The 12,714-nt window shown below is 46.4% G+C and overlaps 1 protein-coding gene across 4 annotated transcripts; it reads left to right on the forward strand.

The window, feature by feature from the left end:
- The first annotated feature begins 4,586 nt into the window (after window positions 1-4,586).
- Window positions 4,587-12,608, forward strand: LOC120641922 (transcription factor TGAL6-like). Of its 4 annotated transcripts, XM_039918244.1 has the most exons (14): window positions 4,587-4,604; window positions 4,705-4,797; window positions 5,095-5,376; window positions 5,461-5,982; window positions 6,081-6,187; window positions 6,847-6,961; window positions 9,945-10,149; window positions 10,239-10,313; window positions 10,762-10,821; window positions 10,941-11,018; window positions 11,111-11,174; window positions 11,257-11,528; window positions 11,626-11,862; window positions 11,980-12,608. In XM_039918244.1, exons 6-14 carry the CDS (start codon window positions 6,906-6,908, stop codon window positions 12,145-12,147), a joined length of 1,215 nt encoding a protein of 404 aa, XP_039774178.1. In that variant the 5' UTR covers window positions 4,587-4,604; window positions 4,705-4,797; window positions 5,095-5,376; window positions 5,461-5,982; window positions 6,081-6,187; window positions 6,847-6,905; the 3' UTR covers window positions 12,148-12,608. The 4 variants fall into 4 exon arrangements, with proteins under 4 accessions (XP_039774178.1, XP_039774176.1, XP_039774177.1 ...); XM_039918242.1 differs by having other exon boundaries at window positions 4,589-4,604; window positions 5,461-6,187; XM_039918243.1 differs by lacking the exon at window positions 4,587-4,604 and having other exon boundaries at window positions 4,690-4,797; window positions 5,461-6,187.
- Window positions 12,609-12,714: the final 106 nt, after the last annotated feature.

Consider the following 12,714-nt stretch of genomic DNA (forward strand, 5'->3'; position numbering starts at 1 on the left):
CCATAACAAATCGGGCAACCCACCTAGTCAGTCAGAAAGCACAAGGGAAACGAAGTCAGCATCAGAGCAATAGTGAGTATTTTGCGACCAAACGCGAAGTCAAAACCCAAAGGCATAACGACTCCACTCATGAGTCATGAGTTGTATTGCTTGCTCATCAGCCACAAACTACACTTGACCAATTCAAGGCCAGCCATGGTGACGCACACAGCGTTCTTCCTCTCCACAAGTTGAGGCTTCCTGTGCCCAGTGCCTCTGGAAGGCAGCAACTTGGGCGTCCATGTGGCCGCACGCATGGCTGATGGCTGCTCATGGAGAGCCTACCGACCGAACCCAACCTGGTGTCTGTCCAGATAAAAGAAAAATGTGAGGCAGAGATGACATTGGCTGCTCCATTTTCTGCATATAGGGCCCAAATTATTGGCTCCAGTGGGGGATCGCATCGTATTTTCGACCCCACCAATTCATTCTTTGTTGGGAGTTGTTTTCAGAGAAAATAGGTGTGCAGTTTGCTTGCTGACAGCACTACGGCAGTCGGCAGATAGGTATGGTAGCGAAAAGAAAAGTTGTTTGGTTTTCTGGTTGTAGATGAAGGATGTTAACATAAAACCTGATAAAAAAAATAGACTTCCAATAATTGTTGCGTCGAGCTTCGTTCCTGATCAGCGTTCAGTGATCACTGATGAAGCAAGTCGCTGCCCATCCCGTTGGCAGGTACAGTGTGAAGACACTTCTGCACCATTTTTAAACCGAGAGAGAGAGAGAGAGAGAGAGACGTGCGTATCTGAACATGTATCATAGAGTGATCATTTTGGCCGTTGCGTATTGACTGACTAGTGCTGTCCAGGTGTGGCCATACCTAACAGAATTGCATATGCAAGCCTATCTGAATGTCTGAACAGGTCTCCGACCAAAGAGATTCAGCCTGTGCAGATGCAAATGATGTGTGCACTGCTGCATACAAAGTCAAAAGTTGGGGTTCCTTGGATCAACACGAAATGCCTTCCTTCGTCCAGTGAGCATCTCTGTAGCTGCACCGGCATGCCTTTGATAGTTGATACCCAAGGTGATCCCCCTTTAGGCTTTTAGCTTTGCAACTTTTTTTTTTCTAGCTTTGCAACTGGAGAGTAAAGTAATTGCACGCGGTCTGTCGAGTTTGCCGTTTGCGTCTCCCTATCCAAATGCGAAGACGAAAGCCTGCTGCTCCATCCTGATCCCCTCCGTGCTGAGTAGATTGCGTTCGCGACTGATGTGAACGATGGGTGATACCGCGCCCAGGCACCCACCACCACCGACCGCGAGGGCACTGCAAGGTTTGCGCAGAACTTTTCTGAATTTATCTGATTTTTTTAAACGACTTTTCTGAATTTATCTGAATTTGACACTCACAAATTCTGAAGAGTTTTCATGGCTGGTCCGTCTCTTGAAAGAGTATATCTTCGGTTCACCACGTAATGCTCGTCTCTGTTTCAAGAAGAAATATACATATACCCAGGCAGATGCGGATATGCCTTGAAGAAGACCCATCGATTGACACTAGTCACTAGCCTTCGAACTTTCAGGCCAAGCTTACAATATGAACAGCACACTGATCATGTCGGCCACGCAGAGTTTTCCCTCGCAATAAGGAAACACCAACTGGGCTCCGATTGGCATCGGTCTATAACTCATGACCAAACGCATTTCTTCTCTCGGATCAACAAAGCAGAGAGACCAGCGACCAAAAGCGCAGAAAAAGAAACTGGGATCACCTCGCTGCTCCTTGTTTATTTCTGATTGGGTTGTTCAAGAAGATGTCAGGGCTCACGTTGGCCTCTGCTAGCTCAGTGTGAAGCAACTCGGAGAGAAGAGTATCAGAGAATCGTCCCATGGCACAAACCAATAGCCAAGCTCTGCTCTGCTTACACTAAAGATCATAGGAGCAACTTGCAGCAAAGCCATCATTCGCCATCAGCTTAGGCCGCATCTACTCAGTGATCAATACGCTAACGCATAAGGGCTTTGCTATGGTACACCGAAGTAACTGTGGACCGTTGATCTAATGCAATATTACCTCTTAGGTGGTAATAGTTTTAATATTTTCAAATCAGAAAATAGAGAGTTAGAACTAACATGCATGTAGATTAGTTGAGATATTAGATTTATGTTTTTTCCACATGATGAGGTGCCCGCCATAGGAATTAGTTGAGATCTCATATTTGTTTCTTAACGTGAATAAAAGCAAACATGAGGTGTGTGTGGTTACTTTGAAAAAAAACATGTTCGTGACAAAAACATGTAAACGTGACAAACTTGAACAAAAAAAATATTTTTAGATCCATATCATGAAAGGTGCCTATATAACTTTTGTAGCATGACAGGTGCGTATATGTATCATGATATAATCTAGTGGTAGGACTTGGTCTAACGTGACATGCCTGTAACAAATGATATGAAAAAAAGAGATGTATGTGTTAGATCTAGGCGTTTATTTTCTATAGTGTGACAAATACATGTGCACATGTTATTATTATTTTTGTGTGAGAGGTGCTCTGCATTTTAACTGTGTATATAATTTTTTTTCTAAACTCACTAATATTGCTACATTTTTTCCATACAGGTACATGCATGATTTAGTTAAACGGTCTGCATGCATGATTAGAAAACGAGATTTAGCGCGTAGTTCCATGATTTTCGGATCTGCATGCATGCATGCAAGATAATTAAGGACATATACATTTTTTATTTTTAAGATGGATTTAATTCTTGAAAATTCAGTGGCTCAGATTTATTTGAACTCTTACCTCTTAAGAGGTAAATGGAGTACCGTAGCATCGCCCAACGCATAAACAGCCAAGATCCAGGGTTTCTTTGAGATTCTAATACTATGTTCGTTTACTACTTTTCACCCACTTCGTAATTAAAATAACTTATCACCGTGACCTCTCACTCGCCAATTGCGAGGTTCTTTTGGTCCTAGGAACGAAACAATGGCGAGCACAAACCGGCAATTGCCACCTTCCTTTATCTTTTCGTTATATAAAATGCACGCTGTTAACTTCTACAGATTTCGACCACACATGCAGAAAACATATCCTGTGTTTTTTATAAACTTGTTGAAACATAATTTTAAAGAAGCTACCACCATATATTCGACTGGATACCGTGTTAATGTCTTTTTTTATAATATACATGCCTTTTTTCTTTTCTGGAATTCTAGGAAATAATAATACTTTGACCGCTAATTATGGCGTCAAACAAAGTCAGTTTACAAAACCAACTTCAGAATCCTCGCGCTAGGAATCCGGAAGATTCTAATAAGGCCTTTAACCGCGTGATTTGATGATGGTTACTATAGCATCACTGTAGCTAATCGTCAATTAATTATCATCATCCAATTCGTCGCGAAAAGTTACACTCATTCCTAAAAATTTTACAAATAGACTTCATTTAGGACTTTATGGGGAGTCTAGAAGACACATTCTAAGATGGTTCGTGTAGAAACCAAACAAGGCAAAAAAAAAAAAGAAACATCGAGCAAGCATGTAGCATGTCAATGCCGTTGCTACAGGTAAAAGTAAAATGGAGGCAGCAATGTAGCACTGCTCACGTGAGAATCTTTGTCATGCACCATTATGCTTGCTCACTTGGTGAAATGTATCTTCCCTCTTGCTTTTTGATGGTGCTACTGCAACTTTTTACTTATTTTTCATTCTCTTCATCGCACTAGTTTCATGCGAATTTTCTTCACCTCGTACTACTTGGATATGACAACCAAATTTTCTTCACTTATCTGTGTCAGAGATCGAAGTATCAAACCGAAAGCATCCAAATATATTTGGCCATCGACTCCTAATGCAGGGTCTCAAAAAAAAAAATCCTAATCCGGGAGATTTGGCTGAGAAACTTTCGATCTGATCTGTCAGAAACTCGGAATGGCTACCTGAACGCTGCTGCTTCAGAGATGCCGTCCAAGACCCAGGCAAGATTGGCCCGCCAGGTACAGCATCAGTGTTCGTTTTCAAGGTGGCATTGGATGCCCGTCAACCCAACCCTCGTTCCACTTCTCCAATCTACCGCCGCCTACTTCTGCCTGCCGAAAGCTAGCCAACCGGAATCCTCGATGCCAAAGAAACCTGAAATTGCATTAGCAAGTAAGCAATTCCTTTTTCAGATCAATACAGAGTACGACCTGCACTTTTATTATCTGTTGCTTTGCCCTAACTTCCCTGAAATCAAACAGCCGCATTTGATGTTTGAAAGGATAATTTCTTAGCCTGATCAACCCGCTGCCCTTCCTGGATTATTTTATTTGTAGGATTCAAGGTCCCAATAACTGGAGGGGCTACAAAATTACCCCAACTTTTTACCAGAATTTTTCCCTGAAATCATACTGAACATCATGAACACTGGAAAGGGGGCAAAAGGAGGTCGGGAAAAGAAGGGCGCAAACCAATCAAGCAAAAGGAAGACAAGGCAACGAAGGAATCAAACAGCCACAGCCACGACTATTGCTGCAACGTATTCTCACTCAAAAAGGGGGGAAAACACACAACATGATGTAGACATGCATGAATAGCTTCAATAATGCTGCCATCAGCAAGCAGGGCCCCGTTTGCATTAAGGTTCAATAGTTTGCATTTATTAGCAAGACTGCATCATTGTGGCCTAATTATACTACTAATTGATCCCTCGTAGTGCTTTATCTTATCTCTTCTTCTTTAGGTTGCCCGTCGAAAGGTTCCTCTTCTTTTGCATCTTTATAGCAAAGGAGAATTCTTCGTCGTCGCGCACCAGGGTTACGAAATTCGCAAAAGAGTAGGTGCCCCCACTAGGTGTAATATATTCCTCTTCGTTTTGTTTTGCTTTGCTTTGGATCAGATTATTATGCAGTGTAATTTCCTCTTGCTTTTGGAAAGATATGAGCAATGATTGCCCAATAGTGGGGCGACTTAAGACTTGTTAATGAGTAGGCGATGTAGTATTACAAAACCAAATAAAAATTCTTAAGAGATTTGTACTTTGTTTTAAGCTTTTTTTCAACTGATGTTTGAATTCAGTTTCTCGTTACCAAGATAGGTATTTCTATTTCATAATTAATTGACTGATCAACAGGATATGTTCTTCTCAACAAGAATGTATATAGGCCACTGAAGAAAGCACTAAGGAATTGGAGACAAATAGCATTGGAGCAAAAAGATGATGTAAAGGAGGCTTCTTTTTGGGAATGCTGAGGAGGTCTAGTGATAAGGAGGGATACCCCAGAAATGGGAAGTTCCACCTTGCACCAATTTGGTGAATCTAGTGATGTCCCTTGCATCATGGAATCTAACAGGACCCCATTATAGGGTCATCACAACGACAAGCATATACTTAAATCCTTATGGCCTTCTTGAGGTTCCAAAGCTCACTTTATAATTTTGTGTGAACCTAGTGCTGTCCTGAGCTCCATCTGACTCGTAACCATTTATGTTTGGACAGTTTCATCTGTACCTGTGAGTAACAAGGCCAAAAGTGCAAGGACCTTCAATTTGTAGGTGTTCTTGTGCCAAAAGAAGCTCCTTCTGCACCGAAATCTTCTCATCTATGAGTAATTCTGTCACCTTTCTGCCTAATCAATAAGTGACAGCAGATGTTGTGTATTTAACCATCTTTTGCTTGGTGGAAGTGGAATTGTAGTACAATGTACGTGGAAACTACTTGGAGTCATGCCTTTCCAGGGCATTGCCAATCTATTGGGTTAACTGATACTATTGAACACCTAATGTGTCGATCTCTCTAACTAACCAAGTGTGTGCCTGCACTGCAGGATTAAAAGCATGCTTCTTTTACACCTGAAAGTTACCGTCTTTCTTCTCTGTCAAAATCATGTGCATACTTTTCAGGCTCTCACTTGTTAGGTGATGATGGATGCGTATATGTATTCCTCTGTGCAAGCAACTTCACACATATCCAACTAGTTTACGTAAAGAATAATTAGTGCATCCTAAGCATGAGGCCCAGGTGATAATATTAGATACTCAAAGCTCTTTATATTTGGCTCCTCCTTTTAAAGGGAAGGCAGCTGGCTCCTTATATAAACCCGGCATCACTTCCTCCAGCCAACTGGTGGTGTCCTTTGGAGCTGAGCTAGAGCACATCCGTGAAGGCCCTTGTGTTCAGTGATTTGATGTCCTCCGTTATCCTTTACTGAAGAAACTGCAACCAGGTAATAAGTTTCCCTACTTATTCGTTGATTTCGCCTGTTCATTGTGTGCTGATCTTAGTCATGAGCAAGTAGAATTCTGTTCTTTGGCTGCTCTTCATGTATGCTGTAGCTAATGATAGCTGGGGTTTTGGTAGAAATTGGCAACAACGAAGGAATCACACTAGACTACCAAACATGGCTTGCTTATCTCTTCATCCTTGCTGGCTCGAAAGAAATAGGGCATGGTTTGCTTGGGCTAAGACATGTTAGTTTCTCAGTGGATGGGTTCTTCTACATATGATTCATGGCTATTTGAACATTAGTTAGTCTTGCTCAATTTGTTGTTGGCTTCTTACTCTGTATGACTTGCTGTAAGGATACAGAGTTAATAATCAATCATTTTGGCTCCTCCAGTAAATCTGGAATAGCACTCTTGCACCCATGTTTATGAGAATCTTTACATTGTCGGCCAGAATAAAGTGATCAGAGCAAGTGATCAAACATTTGTATTTTCAAAAGAGTATATCTTTCATAACAGTTTTTTTTTCTAAGACCATATCTTCTTTCATGTTCATTCATCACTAGACAGCCTAGAGCAGATGCGGAACCTTCAAATTTTATGAATCATGCAGCCGGTATTCTCGTTTTGGTAAATTGGATTGCTATTTTCTCTTTGACAGATACGAGGTGAGGTGATCAGTCTAAGTATTACTTTAAGAGAGGTCATTTTGAGCATGTTATGATGGAGCTCTACCCTGGATACCTTGAAGATCATTTCAACCTTCACAAGCTTAGGTGCGTATTTCCTTGGACCTGATCCCACTGTATCATCTGAACGTTTTGCCCATCTGATCCTTAGCAAATACCAACGTTTTGACTACTACCCAATTAGTCAGCTGAAGTAGAACGAGACGTGAAGTAAAGAGAGCCAATAGCTTTGGTGTCACTAGCACTAATAGACTAGTAGTGCAATTTGCATAGATTTTCATTACCTGTGGGTGGCACCTCATGATGTAAACTGAACACTAGATCTTTAGAGGTGCAAGTGGACTAGTGCATCTAGAGTGAGATCATGTTAGCTAAAATAAACAAAGCGAAGCTCAAAAGTAGGAAAAATAATACGATGGCTACCGTCTTTTGAAATCACCAGTTAGGACCAAAACGCATGCTACATCAAGAGATACTTTGTGCTAACTCTCTCCAAAAGCAGACTGTGAAGTCAGACGTGTCCCTTTGTTCTCTGCATAGCCTAGAGCCCTAGACAGCCATATGCTCTCGTTTTCGACAAGCTTTTCTTGCTTCCCACAGGTTCCACTGAATTTTGCAAGACACTAGACAAATAGCTGTTCCTGAATAGAACACATCAGCCATCAGTACCATTCCTTTTAGCTGCCATGATGGTGAGCTTTGCATCAGGTCTCTCGTTAGCTGAGGTCCTCTGATAGTTGACCCCCTAACGGAAAAGGGCCGGGAGCCTTATTTGGTAAATAGCGCATTGGCAGTGAGGCACTAGGCTCTGGTGAAGGAAAGGTATTTGTTTTTGCGTCATCTCCAACGCCTCAAGGCAGGGGCTGCCGCCCCCCTGCTCAAGTGGCCTGGTGCTGATCTGAAGTGGTGAGTGGTGACCAGTGCTATGCATTAGCAGCACTGGCAAATCAATCAGACATTCCCTTTTCTTTTGTTATCAGCCATCACATTTCCTTTTCATCAGCATCATTGCGCACAGTAAACTCATACTACAAACAACTTGCAGAATTTGTTCCTTATATTTTATAGTACGCATGCAAGCATGGCATATTATGTTCTTTCTTTTTTGTGTGTTTCTCCTCTCTGCAGTCTGCACAATTGGCTTGATATGGGTATATGCCATTAGAGATGCATCTCGTAGACTGTTTCTATAGGAGAATTGGGATCCAGATCCTTGCATATAAACCTGGTACAGTGACAAAACACACCCACACGTTCAGATGACTTGGATGGTGGGGTTCAGATGATGCCCAGTGGCCAGTGACCGTTCCTGTGTGCTGGATAGAGCAGAGACCAACCTAGCCTGCTTTGCCGTAAAAGCCAAGTGGCCTCGCCAATAATTGAGGGGCCGTCCAATCCAAACCCTCTTTTCGCCCTGCTGGATGGCTTGGCAAGCCCTCCACTACGTGTGATGAAGCTTCTGTTTCCTGCCGTGCAGGACGCAAACATTGCATTGCACACAACAATAATTGAGGCCCGTGAATCATTGAACAGATCATGCTAGAAACACACTGTCGTTTGTTATGGTACAGCCCCCCTTCCTACTTAGGACAGGATCTGCGATCATTACTGAGTTCGCCTCATGGAAGGATTCGATTGTTAGCGCCGAAGCTAGGGTTGCAATTCTGAACTCCCATCTGGTCATGTGGAAGATAACAGAAAGAAGAGGATCAAAACTCAAAAGCATACAACACATGCATGCGTGCCGCCGTTTCTTTCTGGGGTTTTCTTCAGGAGCCTTCACTGCTATTCCTGCGGTCTGATGTCACGGCTGATGAACTGATTGGCGTCACTGTCGCCACACTCTTTGCATGCTTAATCCTTAACCACTAGTTTAACATCTGCTACTAAGAAATGGCCGGAATTCCTGGCAGTGGCCGGTGTGGTGGCCGTCCTTGTCAGCCCCGGCCCCCGGGGTAGGGATGTAACTTGGGCCGCACAGCGTCGCCGCCGGTCGGCCGGTACGCGCCTGACTGAGACCGGGGCGCGGCTATCGCCTCCGAGTAGATCAGCACACGGGCTTATCCTGTATCGCGCTTGCCAGCCGCACGCCGCGCACCACGACGTCGTGCAGTGGCCGTGGACTCGCGCCCTCGTGGTGGTCGGCCGTCGTGTCGCGCTGGCACTGGGTGCGCGTCCCTGAGCCGTCGCGGCCGGGCGGCGCCGCCGAGCATCGCCGGCGCCGAAAGAATGGGGACGAAAAGCAGCTGCGGTGAGAAGCAGGAGCCCCGCCGGAAAGAGGTGGCAACGATCTCTTCCGTTTCGCGTCGAGCCCGGGCTCGATTTATTCCTTCCCGCCGACACGCTACCCACCAGCCAATCACCATCGATCACCACTGCTCCCCCCGCTGCTGTACCTGTACTGCTTCTGCCTTTGGGAAAGCCGCCGGATGGCTCCACGCTCCAGCCGCCGGATTCGGGATTCCAGATTCCAGGCTCCACTCGAGGTCGAGGCGACGGCGGAGGGTGGCATCCAGCCGCCACTGGCCAGGGCAGCGGCCTCTCCAATTCTCTTCTCTTGAGGCCGATGCAGATGCACCCCGTCCCAGTAGGCTAGGCTAGGCAGCACCAGCACAGGTTCTCGCATCCCAGTAGGCAACCTCAACCCGTAACCGCAGCTCGCCGTCGATCGATCCACCGAACTTTTCCTCCTTGTGAAACCAGTGCCGTCCGGAGGTGACAGCGGCGCCGTCGTGGACGGTAAGATCTTTTTTTTTTCTTCGTGGCCGGAGTGCGCGGCGTCATCTCGGCGCCCCATCCATCATCATGCCATCATTTGTTGCGTACGTTGTCAGCCTCGGCGGCTTTGCCAAAAGTGCTCGCCGAGGCCGCCTTTCCGCGGCCGCACTCGGAGAGCGAGCGAGCGAGCATATTTTGCCTTTGCCGCTGTGCTCATTCCATTTGGAGCTCGAAAGCTTGGCCTACCTTTCTTCTTTCTTTCTTCCTCTCTCTTTAACCTGATCGCCACCTGCAACGAATGCTCTGCCGTTACTCACGCTGCCTCTCCCCGCTGGTTGTTTCTGTTGGTTAGCATCGGCGCCGCCGCCTCCCCGCCGGAGTACATGACCTCTGCGCCCGCGGTGCAGTTCGCGGCGGCGCCCATCAGAATGGGGGTGTACGAGCGGCCGGCGCCGGCGCCCGTGATGGGCATGTGGAACAGCGACCCGTTCAAGGTCGACAGCGGCCAGGCCACCAGTGGGTCCACCGTCATGGAGGCGGACAAGTTCGACACTAGGGTGAAGAACGATGAACTCATCAATCAGCTTGGTTCTTTCATGACTTCTGTGATTTGGGCAGAGTACTCATGTTGATGAGCTTTGCGCAGCTAGAAGATGTTCCACAGGTAGCACTGGAGCCGGCAAGAAGTACGGATCAGGAAACAAGCAGGCCGCCAGAGAGGGTACAGTTCAAGAATCTTTACTTGTTTTTTTTATTTTCTGCTTTTGACTGGCACACATGCTTAGGCCTTGTTTAGTTCTCAAAAATTTTCCTACAGTACCTATCACATCGAATTTTTTGAGACATGCATGGAGTATTAAATGTAGTTGAAAAAAAATAACTAATTACACAGTCTAACTGATTAGCACGAGATGAATCTTTTAAGTCTAATTAGTTCATGATTGGACATTATTTATCAAGTAACAACGAAATGTGCTACAGTACCAAAACCCAAACTTTTTTCGCGAACTAAACACAGCCTCAGTATTTTTTTAAATACTACTATGTTCCAACAGAGAAAAGTCTTTAGTTCTTAGCTTCAACAGTCCATTTCATAGGTTGATTGATTTATTGTTGCAAGAGAAATAAATAAAATGCTCCGAATATAAACCTGAAATGATTTGCCTCAGGTCCTGCGAAGACTTGCACAGAACAGAGAGGCTGCTCGGAAGAGCCGGCTGAGAAAAAAGGTAACCATAACCACAAGAACTTCACCAATCTTTAGGTGCTATCAACTATCATGGTATGGGTTACCCCTACCTTGTACGTAGTACCTCACAATTGTTGCCGTTTTACTGCTGTTCAATAGGCGTACATCCAGCAGCTAGAGACAAGCCGGATGAAGCTGGCGCAGCTAGAGCAAGAGCTTCAACGGGCTCGACAGCAGGTACAAGAAAGGAAACAATCCGTTGGTTAAAACCATTTCATCAGTCCCTGCTACATTCCCTGATCCCCAGTGCATTGGCTGCTGATCTGCAGGGTGCCTATGCAAATGGGAATTTGGGAGACCGAAATCTCGGATTCACAGGATCAATGGTTCCAGGTTAGGTTTTGCGCACATCGTTCGTTCTGAAGAACAAACACTAGCTGTCCAATGGCTTATTTGTGCGGTTTCCTTTCCACAGGTGTTGCTGCGTTCGAGATAGACTACAGCAACTGGGTGGAAGAGCAGAACAGGCACACAGCCGAGCTGAGGTCCGCTCTCCAGGGGCAGACCACGGAGCTGGAGCTGCGCATGCTCGTCGAGACCGGGCTCAACAACTACGAGCACCTGTTCAGGATCAAGGCGCTGGCCGCCAACTCGGACGTGTTCTACGTCACGTCCGGCGTGTGGAAGACCCCCGCCGAGCGCTTCTTCCTGTGGATCGGCGGGTTCCGGCCGTCGGAAGTGCTCAAGGTGGCCGTGCAGCTTCAGACATGCAGCAAGTGTTGTGTCCTCTGTCGATCCGGAGCGGTTTGTCTGACACGTTGGGCCTTGCTGTTGCTGGTGCCAGATCCTGAGGCCGCAGCTGGAGCCGCTGACGGAGGCGCAGCTGATGGCCGTGGGCGGCCTGCAGCACACCTCGACGCAGGCCGAGGACGCCCTGTCGCAGGGCATGGAGAAGCTGCAGCAGAACCTCGCCGAGACGCTGACGGCCGCGGCCGACCCGTTCGGCCCCCCCGACGGCTACATGCTGCAGATGGAGACCGCCGTGGAGAAGCTGAAAGAGCTCGTCGGCTTCGTGATCCAGGTAACCAGCTGATCGAACCGAACCGGTCGCCAAGCATCATCATCATCATCGTCTACCATGGATGGATTGCTCACTAGCATATGCGTGGGCGTGGCCTCTGCTCGGTCGGGTGTGCAGGCGGACCATCTCCGGCAGACGACGCTGCAGCAGATGCACAAGATCCTGACGACGCGGCAGGCGGCGAGGGGCCTCCTGGCGCTCGGCGACTACTTCCAGCGCCTCCGCGCGCTCAGCCATCTGTGGGCGACGCGGCCCCGCGAGGCGCCGACGCTCAGCCATCTGTAGTTCGTTGTATACTTCCCAAGGTGCAAGGCCCGATGACCAAAGACGACGACGACGACGAAGAAGTCGTGGACCTCGCTGGGGTTGGAGATGAGGAACGCAGAGGCTTCGTTCTCAACCAGCGGCGCCGTGCCGCCGGTGCCCGCGTCTCCGTGGAACAGGAAACTGGTGTGCGTTTGTCGGGTGATGAAAGAATAACGGAAAAATTGAGGGCTTCCGAGACGTGTACAGTTTTGGTATACCCTGCCCGGAGGCTTTCTAGAGGCCGTATAATTAACTGGTATAAATGATGGGTTTTACAAGTAGTGTTATTTACGGTATATCATGAATGAATTTATATGATGTAACGATATGTAACTAGTATCTGTCCATTTCTCATGAGTAGGGCACGCAGTCCTTGTGCAAATGTATTGTATGGAACAAGTTAGTCCACTTAAGATGAGATGCATCCGTAGAGTTTCAAATTTGCAGCTTCCTAGTGTGCGTGCGGTTCAGGCTTCAGAGGAAAAAAAAAAGCATCCGTTCGTTTGGTGCGCTCTTGTAATATTGTTACTTCTTTGTGAGTTAATC

This window comes from Panicum virgatum, chromosome 7K, assembly GCF_016808335.1.
Source record: "Panicum virgatum strain AP13 chromosome 7K, P.virgatum_v5, whole genome shotgun sequence".
Taxonomy (NCBI): Eukaryota; Viridiplantae; Streptophyta; class Magnoliopsida; order Poales; family Poaceae; genus Panicum; species Panicum virgatum.

Bases quoted from the DNA above. Each gene is read 5' to 3' on its own strand.
- LOC120641922 (XM_039918244.1), top strand. From the start codon at position 6,906: ATGATGGAGCTCTACCCTGGATACCTTGAAGATCATTTCAACCTTCAC. The intron at 6,962-9,944 runs GTGCGTATTTCC...TCTGTTGGTTAG, and splicing joins TTCAACCTTCACAAGCTTAG to CATCGGCGCCGCCGCCTCCC. The intron at 11,175-11,256 runs GTTAGGTTTTGC...TCCTTTCCACAG, and splicing joins CACAGGATCAATGGTTCCAG to GTGTTGCTGCGTTCGAGATA.